The sequence below is a fragment of the Crinia signifera genome, chromosome 6 (genome assembly GCF_055691185.1).
Source record: "Crinia signifera chromosome 6, ASM5569118v1, whole genome shotgun sequence".
NCBI classification, from domain to species: domain Eukaryota; kingdom Metazoa; phylum Chordata; class Amphibia; order Anura; family Myobatrachidae; genus Crinia; species Crinia signifera.
In genome coordinates, this window is record NC_139222.1 from 208352956 (window position 1) to 208373855 (window position 20900).

The 20900-nt window shown below is 45.1% G+C and overlaps 1 protein-coding gene and 1 pseudogene across 3 annotated transcripts in view; one reads left to right on the forward strand and one right to left on the reverse strand.

Moving 5' to 3' along the window:
- Positions 1-20900, reverse strand: part of KIF19 (kinesin family member 19) — a 106074-nt gene that overhangs the window by 24774 nt on the left and 60400 nt on the right. For all 3 annotated transcript variants that reach the window (XM_083148735.1, XM_083148734.1, XM_083148736.1), the window contains 7 exons: positions 17067-17189; positions 16814-16970; positions 11585-11759; positions 10368-10566; positions 8273-8543; positions 7463-7584; positions 4625-4794 (listed from right to left, as the gene is read on the reverse strand). In XM_083148735.1, coding sequence (XP_083004861.1) covers positions 4625-4794; positions 7463-7584; positions 8273-8543; positions 10368-10566; positions 11585-11759; positions 16814-16970; positions 17067-17189 — 1217 coding nt within the window. The remainder of the gene's footprint in view (positions 1-4624; positions 4795-7462; positions 7585-8272; positions 8544-10367; positions 10567-11584; positions 11760-16813; positions 16971-17066; positions 17190-20900) is intronic.
- Positions 884-1089, forward strand: LOC146012771 (U2 spliceosomal RNA; annotated as a pseudogene).

Consider the following 20900-nt stretch of genomic DNA (forward strand, 5'->3'; position numbering starts at 1 on the left):
CAGGGCTGGTTCCGGTTGATGGATCTACAGTGTCTAGATAGTTAGTAGGTCTACCCCAAAAGGTTGACATACAATAAGTTGAAAGGCTCAATGGTCGACATGCAATATGTCGACAGGGTCAAAATGTAGACAGGGTCTAAATGTCGACATGAAAAAGCTAGACACATGAATTTTTCATAATGTTTTTTTTTTAAACCGGCTGGGTCGTACTTCACCATCCATGTCGGCATAGAGGGAGGATATAATAGTGTGCCCGAAGCATGGTGAGCAATGTGTAGGTATGCGTTACAGTAATAGGGGGTCTATGTCAACAGTTGTCGACATTGACACCAAAAAAATATGAAAACCTCATGTCTTCCTTTTCATGTGTCTACCTTTTTCTTGTTGACATTTTGACCCTGTCGACCTATTGCATGTCTATATATTGCATGTAGACATTTTGGGGTAGACCTATTGACTGTTTATCTGACACTGCCTATTTAATATGGAGCAACCATGCAGGGCATATAAATTTTTTTAAATAACATGTTGCTTATGGAAATCCCATTAGCGCTGGCCGACATCCCTCCTCCTTACATCCTCCTCCAGTGGCCTGACTGTTAGGTGCTATCAGTAAGAGGTGCACTTGTGTAGGTAGGGGGCACTCTGCACTGCTTTGCCCTGGGCCCAAAATACTATTAATATGGCCCTGTATGTTGGCCGGCATGTGAGCAATGAATACATTTACTCCTGACTGCACCAACAAGTCTGGGGAATATATGTAAGGGTCTCCTCAAGCCAGGTCAGACAAGGTCATAGTGGTCAGGAAACATGTTATAGGATCTTAAGCACACTAGTTTATTAAATCAGAATGACTGCAACATTAAGGACATCTGTAACAAATGTCGCTTCTCGGCCTTTTGGCTAAGATCAAGTGTAGTATCTGTTCTTATCAGTGGGTATGGACTGGCCTCTGGCAGAGAATAGAGAAAGGCTGGACTGAGTAGCTTCTCTGATGGGCGGAGGGTGTGGGTCCCCTCTTTTTTGCCTGGGAGTGGTGAAAAGTCTGGCTGAGTACCTTCACCTCTGCCTTTGGTAGGAGGTGTTGTTTCCGTAAATCCACTGGTAAGAGGGGGGGAGAAACACTGGGCCTATTAGTTTGGCTCTCTTGACGGGGTTCGTAGCCCCCCAAGGATGAGACAGCGAAAGGCTCAGTCTAGTATCCATTCCCAAGGAGCGGAGAAAGGCTGGGACTGAGTAGATGGCTCCTGTTCCAGAGGTTCGTAGCCTCTGATGGGGAGACCGCGAAAGGCCCAGCTTAGTACCTTAACCTTGGGATCAGAGAAACACTGAGACTGAGTAGATTGCTCTTCCGAGGGGGTTGCAGCCCCTAAGGGAGTCAGTCGAAATGCCCAGTGGAGTACCCATTCCCATGCCAGGGGCTGGAAAGTGCCCTACGATGGGAGCAGAGAAACACTTGGTCGGACGCTGATCGGTCGGCTGCCTAGGGCCCGAGGCTGCACTGTGCCCCCGGGGAAACTCGGGGGTGCTGAACCTGCACGGGTGATCCCAAAAATCACCTTGCACAAGTAAGCACTAGTACTGCGCACTTCCCCTTAGGTTAGGCTGCACGTCCTTACCTCGTCCTTTTGGATGGGGTAGGACAATTTTTCACACCCCCACCCCGGCCTTCTGGCTGGGGTCCTCTTTATTATTTATTTCTTTTCCTCTCTTCACGTTCGTGCACTTTTACACGTTTTATGTTTTCTGTAGTGTGTCACGTTCTTTTCGGTAGTGTGGTCGGCCCTTTGGGGCCTTCCATTTCCCCAATGTGCCGAAGCTCTCGCTTTTTGGGGAGAGCTTCGGTCCCCCGAGGACGACCCCGAGCCGCAAGGCGGAGGGAAGTCTACTGAGGGTCTCTTCAAAGCTTCGGGTGCGGAGGACCCACCGTCCTAACCCTTCCGGGGGTTGAGGAATGAGGGTCTCTCTAAGCTTCGCGAAGAGGACCCACCGTTCCCTATTTTCCCCCTTTCGGCCTTATGGTTGAGAGGGGTTAGGGGAAAAACGGGGCCCGTCTCCTTCGGGAGATGGCCCAATTCGATCGCACTGCCCCCTTTGCACGTGTTTAGGCACAGCACTGGTGGTAGGGAGCACACCTCGGGCTCCTGAGTTTTTTCAAACTCAAGGACATCTGTAACAAATGTCACATTGCAAAGTAATGTACATTAAACATTGAAACAATTATTTAATAAAAAAAATAAAATAAAATATAAATGAGATGTAAATGACATTGCTGCTGCCGCTTCCAAGTAAGCATCAATAATCAGGCCACATCTGAATCACCCTCAGTGTACAGTGTATATTGCCATCTTCTTTTCTTTTATACATGATCAGGATATCCAGTTGAAGACCCTCCAAGGAAATCATCACAAGAAATTTAAGATAGAGCCGGAAACAATTTTTCTCATAGCTGTTCTCATACCGGTATCTCAGGAGTGTAGTTGAAGGCTTCTAGCAGGGCCGGACTGGCCATGATCTGGCACTTCTGGCAAATGCCAGAAGGGCCGATGGCCTTGTGGGCCTATTTTCTGCAGCCGTTTTTCAGCCTTCTGTGCTGAGCACCGGACGGCCCTGTAATTTGTATATTGATGTTATAACGCAGCAGCGTCATGACGCGACTGCCGCACATCTAATCCACTGCCCTCCAGTCTGAGCAGCGCGGGTGAGGGGTGCTGAGGCTCCGTCCATGTGACCGCGATGCGACCACATCATTAATTTCCCGCGGGCGGGAGAAGCTGAGTGGCGGGGAGCAGAGCAGAGCCAGCAGTCGCAGTCATTACGTGTTGTGTTATATGGTTAGATCCGTCCTGGGCTCCCTGCTGCAAGAGTACTAGTGAGTGTCCAGCGCTCCTTTTGTACTGAGTCCGACTCCTGCCCCTACCCTACACCCCTCTGACTTGTCTCTGCTGTGTGGCTGCTGCAGACTGCACTGCAGTGCAGACTCCCCCTTTTTTGCCACGCATGGGTACACCAACTACAGAAGTTTGACCTGCAACCACACATTACCATATTTCTAAATTTGCCAGTTCCCACACTGCCCCATCTGCGTGCCACAATATTATGAATGGACATCACAAACAAGTGGGCCTGTGTGGGGACAGCAGGTGGGCCTGTGTGCTCAAAATGCCAGGGCCGATTCTTGGTCCCAGTCCGGCCCTGGCTCCTAGTGTCGTACACTTTCAATCACCCCTTTAGTTTGTTTAATATATATGTAGCACCCTTCACATTTATTATTACTTCTTACCTAGGTAAGTCATATCACATATAATTTCCCCTATCCCTTTTACTATCACTTTAATTTCACACTAATGTGATGCCATGGGGTGGTTCTGCTGGGCTGGCCTGGGGGGGCCTGTGCCCTGGACCTGTCCCAGAGTAGTGTTAGGGACTTGTCCTATTGAGGTAACCTGGATGCGGTGGACAAGCCCATACTAATGGCCATTACTATGCTAATAACCTCAAATGCAATATAGCAAGATATTAAAAGGTCTAGCATATATATTTAGTGTGCACTTGCAAACTCCTCCTCCTGCTTGCTGGCTCCTAGTGTCCCTGGTTACACATCTTACTCCTTGCACTTTGTGAAGTTGTTGATGCAAGCTATCATACCTTAGACTGCTAGATTTTAAGTGGCAATTACTTTTAAGGCAAACCAACCATCATTTGATGGTGAGCCTGTTACAATGGGTTTTGGACATATTCGCTCGGCTGGGGAGGTGCCTTAACTGAACTCTGACCGTGCAAATTTGCTGCTATACAATCAGGCCTGAATTACCCCAATATTAAGAGGCAGTTGCAGCATGCCACACAAGTGATGTCATGACATTACAAGTACCAGACAAGCAGCGGGAAGGTGTCTGCCCCATGCACCATCTCTATGCTCTCTGCATGGTGAACTTGGTGGCGAAATGCAATGCCTCCCGCTTGGTCTTGGGCTCAGGGCAGCAACATCAGTCTCACACTCCTCATTACAGCCCTGATAGTGGATCTGTCATCTGGTTATGGTATGAATGGTTGGCAGTGTCTAGGACAAGAGTCACTAAGCCGACCACTAATGGTCTAGAGACAGAAGGTCGAAACATGAAAAAGGTCGACATGATCTGTAGACAAGCTGTGCATTGAGTATAAAGATTTCTTTACAAAGTCTGTGCATTGAGTATAAAGATTTCTTTACAAAGTCTGATTCAACTACTCTTTTCTATTTATTATATTAATCATTTAAAAAAAAAATTCTGTAAACATAATTTCTTCTTTTATTTGTTTTTCAATTGGTGAGAACAAATGTCCTCTTCTGAAGTGCAAAGAGTGCGCATGGTAAGCCTCCTGGATTTGGCTACGTCCCCAGTTGCTAGACCCCTTCTTTTCCTAGTGCAGTGATGGCTAAACTTGACACTCCAGCGGTTGTTGAACTACACATCCCAGCATGCCCTGCTACAGTTTTACTATTTAGACATGCTGAAACTGATGCAGGGCATGCTGGGATGTGTAGTTCCACAACAGCTGGAGTGTCAAGGTTAGCCATCACTGTCCTAGTGGCTCAAATTCTCAGCTGTGCTTTGGAAACATCCCTTCCCCAGATTCTCACCTGTCTGCCTCAGACAGAAGCCGTGGAAGTATTCTCCTATACGACTCTTTATGATTCAGATTCCTATTGTCTGATCCAAACGTCCTCACACTCTCTTGGTCTGAGTCGGGCTCCTGGGAGTTCTCTTCCGCTGTGATTTGCGGAAGCTTTGGCAGCGAGTTTTGGCTATCCTGCAAACAATTAACATCATGTCTGAAACTCCGTGGAATATACGAACAGTTCAAGTGGCAAGACCAACTGGTTAATTGCAATATTTAAATGCAAGCTAAGCTATTTATATTGCACAGAATGTATTTAACCCCTGTAAGATTGGTGAATTTTGGTGGTCACGCATCAGATACATGTCCCAAATGTATGGGTTGAAATATATAAGCCATTTCAGACCTATTGGTGGGGGGTCGGGCTATAGACGGGGCTATACACATGGGACCTTATTCTGGTTGACACGCAGCGTGTCTCTTTAAGCCCGCCCACCGTGTCTCTTTAAGCCCGAACACTATTCGCCATGACTACTCGCGCACAGCACATGCACAGAAATGCGCATGTGCAGAATAAAAACATTGCGCTCCCGTGCAAATTCGCATGGGACCGTATCAACCAGAATCAGGCCAATGGAGCAATCAGTGCTCCATGTCTCGTAATCTAGACAGATTGCTTAGAAACTGTGTGAAAATCGCCCCATGTATATGCCCCATGTATGATTATTTTAGAAAAATGGACTGCATTTAACAGGTGCAGTGTTGTAATGTCAGGAGGGTGAAGAAGGTAGATACGGAGCCACAGACTTCACGGAATTCAATCCGTGACATTCAAAAGAGGATGTCATCCTGTCAAATGAAATCTTTGTATCAGTCTTCGACCATGGAATGATTTTGGGCCTGCAAACAAGGCTGTGAATGGATGTTAATGCAAAACATCCATTCGCAGGCCTGTGGGACATTCAGCATCCCGGGAGGGTGGACATTCACACGCCCGGTGGGCGGCGTTAGTTGGCTCAACCAGAATCAAGCCCCATGTGTAACAGAGGCTTATAACACATCTGCCTGTGTCCAACTGGCCATACTACATTATGACTATCAGGGCTCTCTTTACATGTGGTGTACTGCTGAACGGGAGTTGCTGTTCCTCTGCTAGCAGGCCTGGCTGCCAGACAGACCCAAGTACTTTGCATATGGCTTCCACTTCCTGGCGACCCTGTTGCAAGCTATTATAGAAACAATGCCTTCTGCTTCCTCCACCTACAAACCCCTTCAGTTCAGGGGACGAGCTACAAGTGTAAACACACTTGCAGCTCCTCAGTTCATGTGGGGTCGGGAGCGAAGAGAACGCGATCTATGCTGGAAAAGCTGGTGAGTATAATTTCTTTTCACAGGTACCCCTATGGCAGTGGCGTAGCTACGTTTTGGGCGCCCCCCCGCCGCCGCCCCGGCAAGCACCCCCCCTCCCCCCCCACCGCCCATGCAAACCCCCCCTCAATCCCCCACAGCCTTACCTATTGCGCTGGTCCCGGCGGCTCCGTTCTTCTGCTGAGGACCACCAGAAAATGGCCGCCCCCATACAGCAGACAGTTTTAGAGAACTGTGTGCTATATGGGGGCGGCCATTTTGTGATGGTCCTCAGCAGAAGAACGGAGCCGCCGGGACCAGCGAGATAGGTAAGTCTGCAGGGGATTGGGGGGGGGGGTGTTTAACTATAGCACCGCAGCCCCCGGAGCCCCCACATGCACAGCGCCCCCCTGCGGTGGCGGGGGCTGCGGTGCTATAGTTACGCCGCTGCCCTATGGATTCTACGGGAGAAGTGGACAGGCCTACAGTGGACTCTATAAGTAGGTATGTATGGGTGATTGTATGTATGTATGGATGTATTAAAGTTTTATTTTTCTGGGTGTGTGTGTGTCATCTATTTGGACATTGGTTTTGTTGTAGAACTACAAGACCCAGTGGGCCTATTCATTCCCTCCATGCTGGGACTTGTGGTCTCCAAGTCCCTGCATGCGGGGAAGGTTTGCTGGGACTTATACTTCCACAACAAAACCTAATGTTTATTGGTCTATGTTTTACACTTTTATTCCATCAGCCCGGTTACCCACCGCCCAGATGCTCCAGGCACAGCCCCTGGCTTCAGCCCGGGCCTAACACCCGGGAGGCTCCCAGCCCGTGCTGACAACCCACAGGTTGATGCTTTGGCCAGGGGACCTTGTATGAAAAGTTTACCCCGGCTGTGGCATTAGCATGCTGGCTGTTTGTGCCCAGTGCTGTTTGCCAAGATACAGGGGACCCCTACTCATTTTGTCCCCTGTCTTTTGGGACCCAGAACATGAGCTTGGTGCTTTTTATAGAAATACAGAGGATCCCATCTTTTTTTCCCCCTTGTATTTCTGCAACCAGGACCGGCTCAATGTACTGGTTATTGCTTGGCGGGGGGATCGCACGTCGGGTTTTTTAATTATTTATTCTATTTTTTTTACACAGGCCAGCATTGCACGGACCTGACAGATAATACGACATCAGCAAATATGAATCCCGAGTATACGGCAGGACTGTAAATTTGCCGTATTGTCTGGCTGTTCACTGCCCGATCCTGTTCGTACACGTTAGTAACGGGATTGTCTGTTTATGGCTGACCTAAGTAAACTTACCCCTTACTGGTAACACAGAAATCTACTCGCACCTGGAAAAAAACTATTTTTGATGTAGGGGATAAAGTATAAAAAAGTTATCCATGTACTATGAACCCTCATGGCATCATATAAGTGATGTTGGGATAAGGGAAATGAGGGGAATAGCCAGCTTTGCAGTACTATCCCTGTATAAGTGGTCAGGCTTTGGTGGTACATACCTTAAGGGCCATAACTGAAGCTCGGTCAATTATGCTAATGCGCGCCAGAGTACCCTCTTCCAGCTCTCGGAGGTAGAGCTCATACAGGTCCTCCAGGCGGTGAGGAACACTTAGGTTATGGTCTGTAAATGCATCATAAGTGGAAACAATAAGCAGAAAAACTCTAATGACATATAAAACCTGCCCAAGCCGCTCATTGGATGTACATACTTCATTCAAAATATCTTCATTTTTACTTGTAAATGTTTCCTGTGTCCTGTATGAAGGCCATAAATCTATCATAATATGGCATCATACACCTAACAATACTCATTGCAAATGCTCTGCAGAGCACAATGTAGTATACTCAGCTGCATGGAAAAGGAACAAGTCCTGTTTCAGACTGGCCTAAACCCCATCAATTTTGGCTGAGCCCCGTGTGTATCAAGATGTAGTTAAGCCGTCAGAGAGACAGCTAACTACATCCTGTCAGTCCCGGAAGCCGCGGCCAAATACACAGTGTAGCAAGAATATTCTTGTCTGTGCTGCCTATTTGGCTGGGCAATAGTGACGCTCCAGAGCCAAGAACCACTATCACCCACTGTGCACACACGGGACGATTCAGGCAAACATTTCTTAGCGATTTTGACGATGTAGTCAAAATTACTTAGAAGAATTGCCCATGTGTACACCCCTCAGTACACAAACCCATAACTACAATCCATCACACTTCCCACTTTTGTTATCTCTCTTTAACCTACTGCAGTTTTGCCTCCTGACTGAACACCAAGCTCTTTTCCCCTGATTAAGGCCCCTGGTGATTATTTGTACCAGTGATAATCCGCCTCTGCTGCTTGATGATCTCATCACAGAGACAGCGATGCTGCTCAAATTTCTGCACCATGTAGTTCTTCTGTCGGATCATGTTGTCCTTCAGCAAGGCGTGCGACTGCATCTCAGTATTTTCAATCTCCAGTTCATGCACTTTACATAGCAGACTTAGGACTTCTCTCTGCTCCTCTGAGCTGATTCGTTTGGGAAGGATCTCCTCCAGCCTTCTTGCACGCTGCCGGATATCCTTAAACCGCTTCTCCAACTCCATCTGAAAATAAGACATAATAAATAAAACAATGGAAACTGTACCGTACCCAAATAGTACAGACTGGCAATGTCATGTGCCAAATTCTGTTTTATGTGAAACACAGATCAGCAGGGCCTAATTCCGAACGGATCGCTAATCTGAGAAGTTAAAGTTGTCTGTGAGTAGATAGCTGCTGCCCAGACAGAAAGAAAAAAACGCCCGTGCAAATTTGTTAATAAATTCCGGAACTTTCGCAGACCACTCGCAAATCTATACGCAATTCCCAAGTGTTTCAGTCTTTGCAAATCTGAGTATCTTTGAGGCTAATCTGTGATGGGCTGAACAAGGCCAGCTCTTACTTCTGGGACCCATACAGAAAATGCCTGGGCACGCCTGCTTTTTTCTGACACACCCAGAAAACGCCAGGTTTCCACCCACAAATGCTAGCTTCCCGTCAGTGAAATTGCAAGGGGATTGCATTTCCAATCCATACTCATTTTCTGTCACTATTCACCCTCGCACATGCATGATGCATACAGTACACATGCGCAGCTGTCCAATAATCTCTCGATTTGCGAATTTGCTGATTAGTAATCCATGCTGATTTAGCGGGTTATTCAGATCTGATCACTGGGCTGCTAATTTGCAGAGCCTTGCGATCAGGTAAACAGTGCCCTGCAAGAGTAAAATCCCACTATGTGCCAGTCTGCAAATTGATGTGCAAGGCTTGCAAAAATATTGCAGCCCTACGATTAGCAGCGAAACCATACGCAAGCCGTTCTACACTGAATGATTTTTCCAGTATTTGCAGTCTGTGCGTAGCCCAGGACTAACTCGATCAGAGCCAAAACTGACATCACACGGCTTCTATTCATATACCTGGACACGCCCTGACATTCCCAGAAAATGGCTGGTTTCCACCCACAAATGCCCGATTCATGTCAATCAACTTTCATACTGCTATCGAACAAAAAGGTGGCAGGACTTTATCACTGGACGGCCTCGCACATGCTTGCTACGATCCGTACGTATGTGCAGTTTAACGCTAATCGCACGGTCTGCGAATTCACAGCCATTCGATCAGGTCTGAATAACCTCCGTAGGCACCTTATTCAATTCTCTGCGATGGGACCGAAAGCTACACTGCACATTTTTCTGCTCACCTATATGGGCTGCAGTCGGGGAAATGGTCAGGATTCACTTTAACCAAACTGCCCCATGTGACTGAACACTTAGGCCAATGCAGTCAACGGGCACCAGGGTCACTAACTGGCCTTATTAAAAATGACTACTATTACGATGAGATTGTGCTATGACCAGTTCCTCATGTTGGACCCATGCATTCATTGTGCAGTAACCAGTCTGAAAAACAATTTGCACCTTTACCATTAACTGTTCATCTTTAAAACTATAAATAAAAGAATAAATACGAATAAACAGTACAGCCCCATCCAAAAGTACTCAACACCCTAAAAAGTCAACCAATTTATCCAAGTAACAATATGTGCAAGTGTCATTTGTGATTGAGACCAACATATACAGTATACAACTATATAGCCACAGTAAATAAGGAAGTACAACAGAATTAATTAAGAATGCCTATGACGATGACCTGCCTTCCGTTGGTGAGCATCTTGTATGGAGAAGCTGTTTCTAGAGATCTGTGAATGGCTCATCCTTCACTCAGTGGTCAGATGTCTTAAGAATAGTGAGTTTTCTAAGATATATTTCAAACGCCTTAGGAATTTCACCCTTAGAGCACTACATGGGGTTCATATTGTTCTGCACTATGAACCGTTCTCTAACTATCATAAAGATGTCAAAGTGTCACGTTCCTATTTCTACCTTTTGTCGCCGCAGTTTGTTCTGGTCTCCAACCAACGCATGAATGTTCTCTCTGGCTGTGGTCACTTCTGGGGGTTCCATGGTGTCGGATTGGTCATCTCCAGTGTCCGAGTCCTTCTCGCTATCGTCTTTGCCATACGACTCTTTCCTCAGTTCTTCCCTCCACTTACGGACTTGCCGTGTTTTTTCCTGCTCCCAGCTAGAATCACAATATAATAAAACAAAACTCAGGGATCTAGCCAACAATTGGTTAGTGAATGGTTAGCCCATAGGTATATATGCTACTATGGGAGCTTATTTATACAAAAGAAGCAATTAATAATATGACAACAGCTAAGGCCCTATAAGGGAGACGCTTCTACATAATGATTGTCTGGGCTTGTGAAGCCCAACAGACTGGAACTTAAGCCTACCATACACTACCCATACCATACTGAGTGTGCCAGATTACAGCACTGAAAGACCTCTCGTCCATCAGTCCTTTGATGCCATCATACTGTATATAACGTTTGATGTCCACTATAATTCACTTTATTTACTCTACATTGTTTTACAGAGAATGATAGGAAGGTGTAATATTCTAAGATGCAATGTTCTATTTTGAAATATTTTATGACCCATTTAAATGCAGTGAGCAAAACCTTGTATTAAGTTAGTGCTGCGCATTAACCCTTACTGCTGGATAGTGGTGTGCTATATTGTATGCATGTGCCTTGTTTGTGGGCTGCTCCTAAACACATCCAGCTGGTGTCAGTCATTAGAGGGTGGCATTATGCTTTACGGTTCTGTTTTGGCAAGTGATGTCACTTTTGTTACCTGTGTGACTAGAGATATCTCCTAGCTGCGGCTGCACAGTCACATTTCTTATGTGTCAAAGTGCTAAATAATTATCTTATACTGTACATTCTATGCAGTTGCTATCTATAAGCAGCCAGTATCATTTATTTTATTGTGGGTGCTATAAAGTCTGCGTGTACAGAAAATTGGATTACACAGAATATTTAGCTATGATCCCTACTGTGCATCTCTTTTCAATTCCACCTGTCATCTACACACAGTGAAAACGGCTATTTTGCAGTCTGAACGAGCATTAACGAGTATCAATTCTGTATGAAAGTATGACATCACTGGAATACTGGTGCAGAGCACAAATAGCGGCCTTTCGCAGTATGTATAGAACACATACTCATTACATATACATGTCATGGTCCACCTACTCGGCAATGACGAGAAAGTGTTGGGACGTTTCCATCTGTATTTCCATGTGGTTGTTTTCCAGTTCCATTAGCTGTCTCCGGATGTCCATCTGTTCTCTAAAGGCCCTTATAAGCTGCTCCCTCAGCTGATCCATCTCATGCCGGTCATAGGGTGACGTATGTAGCTGAACCTCGGCTGGATGGTAGATAGAGCACAAGAGGCGTTAGAATGACTAGAATGGCAAAAAGTAAGTTTGATGATGGATCATTAAAAAATATATATAGATTTCTACTACACATTAGAGCTTAGAGTAATGTAGAGTATACTTAGAAATAGAGAGACGGTGATCCACAAGACGTGGACAACCGTTCGCAGAAAGGATTCCTTTTTGGAGGCACACTTTTGAAATAGCAAATGAAATGTATAATGATTATGTTAAAACTTAACTTTTAATTCCAAATAGTCTAAGATAGTTATAACTCTTATGAAAAAATAGAGAACATGATTAGCCTTTAGATGGCAACAAAGAGTTATTCTTAAAAATTAATCTTACTTAAGTGAACAAAGAGTAATATATATTGCCACTGACACACAATATCTAATATAGTGGCAGTAGGTGGTGTTATTCAAGATACGTATATAACATTGGTATGTATTTATAATTAATGGTCCTTAGATAGGACAGCTGATGACACATCCAGAGAGAAGTGACAAATCTGTATAACTCATAATAAATAGGATACGTTACACTTATGTATGAAAAAAATTATTATAGAAGTATAATACAGATAGTCACAACACCCGTAAATGGTAATTAGCCGTTAATTGCAGAGTATATCTGAAATGTAAAATACCGCAGGTATCCTGGAGGGGATGGGAAGAGAGCGAGTACAGTGTGTTGGAATCAACTCTTTCTGCTGCCGGCCGTCTTCATAAAGAAATGAGCGGACGGGTGGTGAGAGAAGAGATTGATACACTGATAGAAAAATAGCAAGATGTAGCGAGGACACTTCTGTAAGTGGTGTTAGGTCAGCCCTGATAACTGGGTATTGCAGGGCCAAAATTCGCCACCAGAAAGTCTCTCTTACATGGAAAAAACACAAGGGAGGGAAAGTTGGCAGTAAGTGATGAATCTGAAAACATGTGTGATGTTAATAATCACTGTGATTTGATTAAACATCACACTAAAGAAAAGTGTGCATACTGTGATTGGATTTTCTGATCATTAATGCACAATTGTAGGAATAATAAATAGCTGCATTTAAATAAATCACAGGATTGGCTGGTATATTACAAAAAAACCCGCACAGGTGGTTGATATGTCTGGTGAACACATGCACTACTGGTAATTAATATCAATTGTGTATTCGCACATAATCATAATATTGTCACACCTGACAGAGGAAAATTCTATATTGTAGGTTGCACATAGGTGACTAGCACCAAACATATATCTGCCAATGTAACAATTTTACGTATACACAATCTAAATGGGTCTATAGGTATAGATGTAGTTAAACCAACAGGTAGCCAAGAGTGGGGGGGTAAAGAAAAACAACAGTACTAAATGCCGGGGTAAATCACTGAAAACCCGTCTTCAGTGAGCGGACGGGAAATATGAGTGAGTGAGTCGGCGTGCTGCTGGAGGAAGGTAAGGAGAAAGGTGCGGGGACAGCGCTGTGAGCTGTGTTACTGACGCTGTATAGGCTACAGCAGCTCCCTGGTCGCATGGGGAGTGTACCGGTAACCCCCCTTTTTCTGTCCTGTGCAGGATATCACCCAATACTGTTCCCAGTAATGTAGAGTACTCATTCTATACGGGTCTGTCAGTGTTAGAGGTTTTTTTTGTCAACTGATGCCTGAAGGAAATTAAAAAGGAGAGTGTTCCATGCCAGAGGGGACATCAAAGCACTTGTTTGGAAGTACTGGCAAAAGTAGCATTTAACATTTCGAGTGTCTTTATATAGCTACATCAATATATATATATATATATATATATATATATATATATATATATATATATATATATATATATATATATATATATATATATATATATATATAAAAGGCGACCACTAGAGGCCACTCAACTACAGGCTTTTAACTAATTATATTCATAAAAGAAGAAATGTTCATTTGTCAATATGAAAAAACAAAAGGAAAAACATGAGAAAAACAAATGTTTGTTTCAAGCTTTAAACTTTCATTTGTTCCAGTATATGTAATTTAATTGTACTACTAAAGAAATGCTAATACGCCAAAACCAAATTTTTCCTTTATTCTACCCTAGACTCTGCACCATGAATTAGAAATGATGCTCAGGTCAATATATACATCAAGCACCAACTCCTCCATGGAAGTTGGTTGCAGAAAAGATATAAGGAAAATACAGGTACAGCTAGCATTACAGTTTTAACCCCTTCCCGACATTGCCTTTTATGTTATTTTTTTTTTTTTTTCCTCCTTGCGTTCAAATAAGCGTAACTTTTTTAATTTTCCGGCTATATAGACACATGAGGGCTTTTTTTTTGCGGGACAAGTTGTACTTTGTAATGGTACCATTTACTATACCGTATAATATTCTGGGGAATCAGGAAATAATTCAATGTGGGGTAAAAAAAAAAAAAAACGCCATTCCACAATTTTGCGCTGGTTACGTTTTTTTTGGAGTTCATAGTTCGTTTAAAATGATGGGTTATCTTTATTCTATGGGTCGTTACGATTCTGGTGATACCAAACTTATATAGTTTTCGTTATGTTTTACCACTAAAAAAAAAAAATCGCAACTTTTACGGTTTTTCTAATTTGCGTCGCGTCGCCATGTTCTGCGGCTTATAACTTTTTTATTTTTCCACCTACGGACCTGGGTGAGGGCTCATTTTTTGCGGGCTGAAGTGTACTTTTTAATTAATTTAATTATGGGATATGGGCGACTTTCTGATCTCTTTTAGTTATTTTTTTTTGGGTACGCGATGCGACCAAAAAACGTAGTTTTGGCGTTTGGAATTATTTTCCGTTTACGCCTTTAACCGTGCGGGATAACTAATGTTATATTTTAATAGATCGGACTTTTAGGAACGCGGCGATACCAAATATGTTTATTTTTTTTATTTTTTATTTATTTTTATTTGTGAAATGGGGAAAGGGGGGTGATTTGAACTTTTAATATTTTTTTTTTTTTTTTTTTTTTTTAAACTTATTTATTTTTTTTTTTTTACGTTTACTACAAGGCCCCCTAGTGTACTTGACCACTAGGGGGCGCGATCGCCTGTACTAGGTTCAGCCATAGAGCTCTATGGCTGAACGTAGTGATTTTCAGCACTTTCTATTACATCCTGCCTCAGGCAGGATGTAATAGGAATACTGACACGGCCAGCACAGGGGTCTACATTAGACCCCTGGCTACCATGGCAACCGATCGGCACCCTCCGATATCGCCGCGGGGGGCCCCGATCGGCGCCGGAGGGGGGCGCCCCCCCTCCGATCAGCTATTTAAGCACTGCGGTCGCGTTGCCCGCGGTGCTTAAAGGGTTAAACGGCCACGATCGGCGAACTCGCCGCTCGTGGCCGTGAGAGCAGGGACCTGGCTGTAATATACAGCCATTACCTGCTCTCTTTCAAGCCAGCTCACTCCGTGAGCTGGCTTGATTCCCCCTCAACCGACATATGACGTAAATGTACGTCATATGTCGGGAAGGGGTTAAGGGCCGGTCAATTCAGGGCAATGTTCCGTCAGAGTCTGCACTGTGCACATTTCCTGCCGTCACGCTACAGAAATTTCACTTGTTGTTTGCTTGCACTTCTGAAAGAGTGTGAAGTATAAAAAGCAGCGGTGGCTCTCACCTCTGCGGAGGAGGGGGGCTGCCACGATGCGGGCCTCCTCCGCTGCCACAGCTGCTGTGCTCTTGGTCCCCGCTGCTGCCGCTGCAAATCCCGGGCCAACGCATGCACAGTAGCTTCTTACATACTGCAAATGTGCTGGACCCAGCCTCTATGGGCTGCTTTTGCAGCAGCACCCGGAGGCATATTCAGGGTCCCGGGTCGGCCAATGCGCAGTATCATCAGTGGTACCTCCCAATGGGACTGCTTTGAGCGACTGGCAGGTTGGAATTCCAATAGGAAGTCACTACCAGTCACAGTGAAGCCAGAGCAGTCTTACACACTGCATCTGGCTTCACTTAGGCAGAGAACAGTGGCGGATTTTACCTGGGGTGGGGAGGGGGGCTGCAGCCCTGTAGCCCATAGGTAAAAACCACCACTGATAACAAGTAATATTTCTCTGCCCTCATATTGGGCACTGTATTAGCTTACCCGATTTCAAATCGTCCCCTCACTGAATGCTGATGATTCACTTGTTTACCTCATTCACCATTATTTTGATTACAGTCCTGGATGTGCCCAAAATTTCTACTTGACCAGTGGCACTTTGACACTCAACATAAACAATTACACCCATTGTGATCTTCAAGATACATTCGCCTAGACAAGGGGTTCCCAAACGTTTTTTAATCATGACACCCTAGGCAGGCATGTCCAAATTATGGCCCTCCAGCTGTTGTGAAACTACACATTCCATCATGCGTGTCTATCTTGCTAGCCCACATAAAAATGTCTTTCCCAAAATGGTGTCACCTCCTCTAGCAGCTCTGTACCTTCTGTCCCTGTCTACCACTGAACCCTGCACCTCAATATAATTAGTACTGGATGTGGAATTAAATTTCTGCAACATAGCTCTGTGTTTGATGGCCCACCATTTTTGTTATCGCATTATTGTTATATGCATGTCCTGTTTCATACTGCTTTAAATTACACCTTGTACAAGTTTTCTGTCATTTGTACTTTTTGGGGGACCGGCCCTTTGAGGGTGACCAAACTGCTGATGCGGCCCCTGAGTTTGACACCCCTGCCCTAGATTATCATAATCTTTTTCATAGCACCCCTAGGCCAAAAGTTTCTTATTTAAAAAAAAAAAATGAAGATAAAGTAAAGTGTGTCTATATGTCATCATTAAGGTCAGTTATATGGTGATGGACAGGATTCACTTCTGTTTGTCCACATAAGATACGTCTGAAACCCTGGTTTTGTCTACTTCATTGACTATATTATGAATTGGTCTTGGACCATCAACCCAGAGCACCCCTGCAAGTGTCCCGAGGCACACCAGGGTGCCACAGCACACAGCTTGGAAACCACTGGCCTAGACACTTCTCTACAAATTAGTATAACAGAAACCTGCTAATTTGAGTTACCCTGAATGTTACGAATATCACTCTTCTCACTCCTCATATGCTTTAGCCCCTGCTCGTCAATCTTCTCCTTGAGTCTTTGGATCTCCTTTCTGAGGTCTGATATGATACTGGTATACTGGGCGATGTGATAGGAGACATTGAGAAGGTTCCGTTTCACCTGGTGGGCAGCAAGAAAGTTAGTGAGGTAATGTGATAATGTAGCCTTTCCTTTTATGTAAGCTCTATTATTAATACAATGCTCTTATACACATACCCGAGTCTTGATGTTTTTGGCACGGTCGGCATAGGCCAGAGTGTTTCGGGACTCCTCAAAGGCACTGCTGGCAGGACTGATGTGAGCAATCATCACTGTTCGACTGTTTCCACCCAAAGAATCCTGTTTAAGAAAAAAGATTAAGTCTGATGATGAAGATACTATAAATGCATCATTTGTTCAGATGGTGAATACTACTACCCAGACATAAAGTGGCCCATCTCAGTCAGAACTGACATTCCAAGCAACATTTGCACTATGGCCCTTATTCAGATCTGATTGCAGTACAAATTTGTTTGGAACATGGGCAAAACCATGTGCACTGCAGGTGGGGCAGATGTAACATATGCAGAGAGAGTAAGATTTGGGAGGGGTGTGTTGAAACTGAAATCTAAATTGCAGTGTAAAAATAATGCAGCCAGTATTTACCCTGCACAGAAACAAAATAACTCACCCAAATCTAACTCTCTCTACACATGTTACATCTGCCCCACCTGCAGTGCACATGGTTTTGCCCATTTTCCAAAAAATTTGTACTGCGATCAGATCTGAATAAAGGCCTATAAGTGGGACCAAGATATATGCAGAGACTTGCAGATCCATTAGTATTAGCATAACTGTGGATGCCGATGTGTACTTGAATTGCCTCTACCCACTTATTTAGCTAATTAATTTAAATTATTATGGTATGCATTTATTATTTTTTTTCAATAATTATTCCTGAATCCAATTATACCGCCACCTATCCATCCTACATTAGTAAATTTAATTTATATAGTGCATTTTCTCCAACAGGACTCGATGCATTTTACAGACATAAAAACTAGGGAGGCCAATCCCGGGATCGGGATCGGCGGGATCCCGGGATTTTGGCCTAAAATAGGCGGGATTTGAATCCCGGGATTGGATCTCTTAATCCCGGGATTACTGCGGCAATACATTTTTAAGTTATTTTTTAAAAGCCGGGCAGCGCTGAGCACCTTACATAGCTCAGATGTGCTGACCGGCTGCTATTAGTGACCCCCCGGTGGTACGGCTGAGTGTGCACAGAGTAGCGCAGCGTGATGTGAGGTCAAGTGTCACGCTGCGCTGCGCAGCCCAGCCCAGCTGCCGGGATGCCTATTCAGACTGTGTCGCTGTGCACAGAGAGCAGCGCAGCGTGATGTCAAGTGTCACGCTGCGCAGCCCAGCCGCTGGGATGCTGTGTGTCTGCTCTGCTGTAATATTCAGTGTCGCCATGCCCCCCGTGCTGTGCCGCTTCCAGACACCCGACGCAGCCTGCTGTGAAGAGAAGAGATGGTCCTGCTGCCTGTCACCAACAATGTGTAAGTGACAGTGCAGGGCAGGGGGGATGGGGAGATTGGGGGGGTATTAATTGGGATCTGTTGCGTTTTTTTTTATTAGGGAGGCCAATCCCGGGATCCCGGGATTGAGCATTTTTCAATCCCGAATCCTGGGATTGAAAAAATGCCCCGGGATTGGCATCCCTAATAAAAACTATGCAAACAATACATAGGATCTGTGAAGTACAGCAATAGATAAGTCACACAGACATAAAAGAAAGTAGTGATAGCACAGTAGGCACAATGTAGTGTTGGTGCAGGCATTTTAGATAATAACTTCCATAAATTGTGTATTCCACCCTAACAAGGTACTAGGGGAGGCAGCCATCTTGGGCGCATAGCGCAGGATTACACTGGGTGGAATAGGTTACCACTAGAAGAATTGACACAAAATGTGGTGATTGCAGTGTAGAGTAGGGTCCCAAAAAGACACTCAGGTTCATGTTAGAATAGGTGGAGAAGCCCCAGTTTGAACATGTGTCCTGTGCCTGGGATATCGGTCAGGATTTTATGGGGTTTGAGAGGTGTTTGATTGCTGCACACTGGGATTAATAGGGTCATCAGGATGTTTGTAAATGGCTGCAAAAATGGTCGAAACGGCTGCAAATTCACCAAAGTATGTGAATTTGAGGCAATTTGCCGATACATGCGGTTTTAGCCAATGCTGGATTTTTCGCCCAGGTGAAAAATCAGCACTGGGATTAAATAGGGTGAGTCGAATTTTCCCAAAAATTGAATGTTTTAGTGAAAGTTGCTATTGTTTGCACGCTCTGCTGAATGCCTCTGGAGGAAATCTCACTCTTTGGAAGACTTCCTCCATTTCAAGTTTATTCTCACCTCCTACAGCGCTGCTCTCTCCTATACCAAACAATCTTTCTTCAAATCTCTCATCTCTTCCCATTCCTCCAATCCCCGGCATCTCTTTGAAACTTTCAACACTCTACTTCGCCCTGCACCACCCCTCCTCCCTTCATCTCTCACTGCCACTGACTTTGCCTCCTTCTTCCTCTCTAAAATTGAGGTAATCCGACATATCTCCTTCCATACCCCCTCTGCTGCCCACCCACCCCAATCATCCTCCCCTACCAACTACCCCACTCTGTCATCCTTCTGCCCTACTACAGCTGAGGAAGTCCACTCCCTCATCTCATCCTCTCCCCCTCTACCTGTCCCTTGGACCCTCTCCCCTCCCGTCTCCTCAGTTCCCTCTCCCCCACTGGCTGCTCCCACCTTGCTCACCTCTTTAACCTATCTCTTTCTACTGGCATCTTTCCCTCACCCTTCAAACACGCTCTGGTCTCGCCTATTCTTAAAAAACCTAACCTGGACCCTTTATCTCCCACAAGCTACCGCCCTATCTCTCTTCTCCCATTTGCCTCTAAAATACTAGAACGGCTGGTTTACAGGCATCTCACCAGCTACCTGTCTGACCACTCCATCCTAGATCCCCTTCAATCTGGCTTTCGCCCACTTCATTCCACTGAGACTGCCCTAGTGAGAGTCACCAATGACCTGCTGTCAGCCAAATCCAAGGGTCACTTCTCCCTGCTTATCCTTTTGGACCTATCTGCTGCCTTTGACACTGTGGATCACCCTCTCCTCCTCCACACACTCCAAAACATTGGCCTACTGTATCTGGTACAGTCTTCAACTGGTTTTCCTCTTACCTCTTCAACCGTTCCTTCTCAGTCTCTGCCTCTGGCTCTACCTCACCACCTTCTATCCTTCCTGTCGGGGTCCCTCAGGGTTCCGTCCTTGGCCCCATTCTGTTCTCTCTGTACACCTCCTCTCTGGGTGCACTCATTAACTCCTTTGGCTTCCAATATCACCTCTATGCAGATGACACCCAAATCTACCTCTCCTGATCTGTCCCCCACTGTTTTCTCTCAAGTTTCCAACTGCCTCGCTGCCATCTCTACCTGGATGTCTGAGCGATTTCTGAAGCTGAATATGGACAAAACCGAACTTATTATCTTTCCCCCACCCAGAGCTATGCCCCCTACTAATATCTCTATCACTGTTAACAACACCATCATCTCCCCTGTTCCCCAACTCCGCTGCCTGGGTGTCACTCTTGACTCCTCCCTCTCCTTTGCACCCCACATCCAATCTCTGGCCCATTCTTGCCGGTTCCAGTTACGCAACATTGCTCGCATCAGGCCCTTTCTCTCACAGAGTGCAACTAAGCTGATCATCCACTCATTGGTCATCTCACGGCTTGACTACTGTAATGCTCTTCTCACCGGCCTCGCTCAATCCCAACTAGCTCCTCTCCAATCTGTCCTCAATGCTGCAGCCAGGCTTATCTTCCTCTCCAGCTGCTCTAATTCTGCTACTCCCCTTCAACAAAATCTGCACTGGCTTCCATTCCCCTACAGAATCCTCTTCAAACACCTCACACTCACATACAGGGCCATCTCTAATTCCATTGCTCCATATATCTCTAACCTCATCTCCATTCATACACCCTCCCGCCCTCTACGGTCAGCTG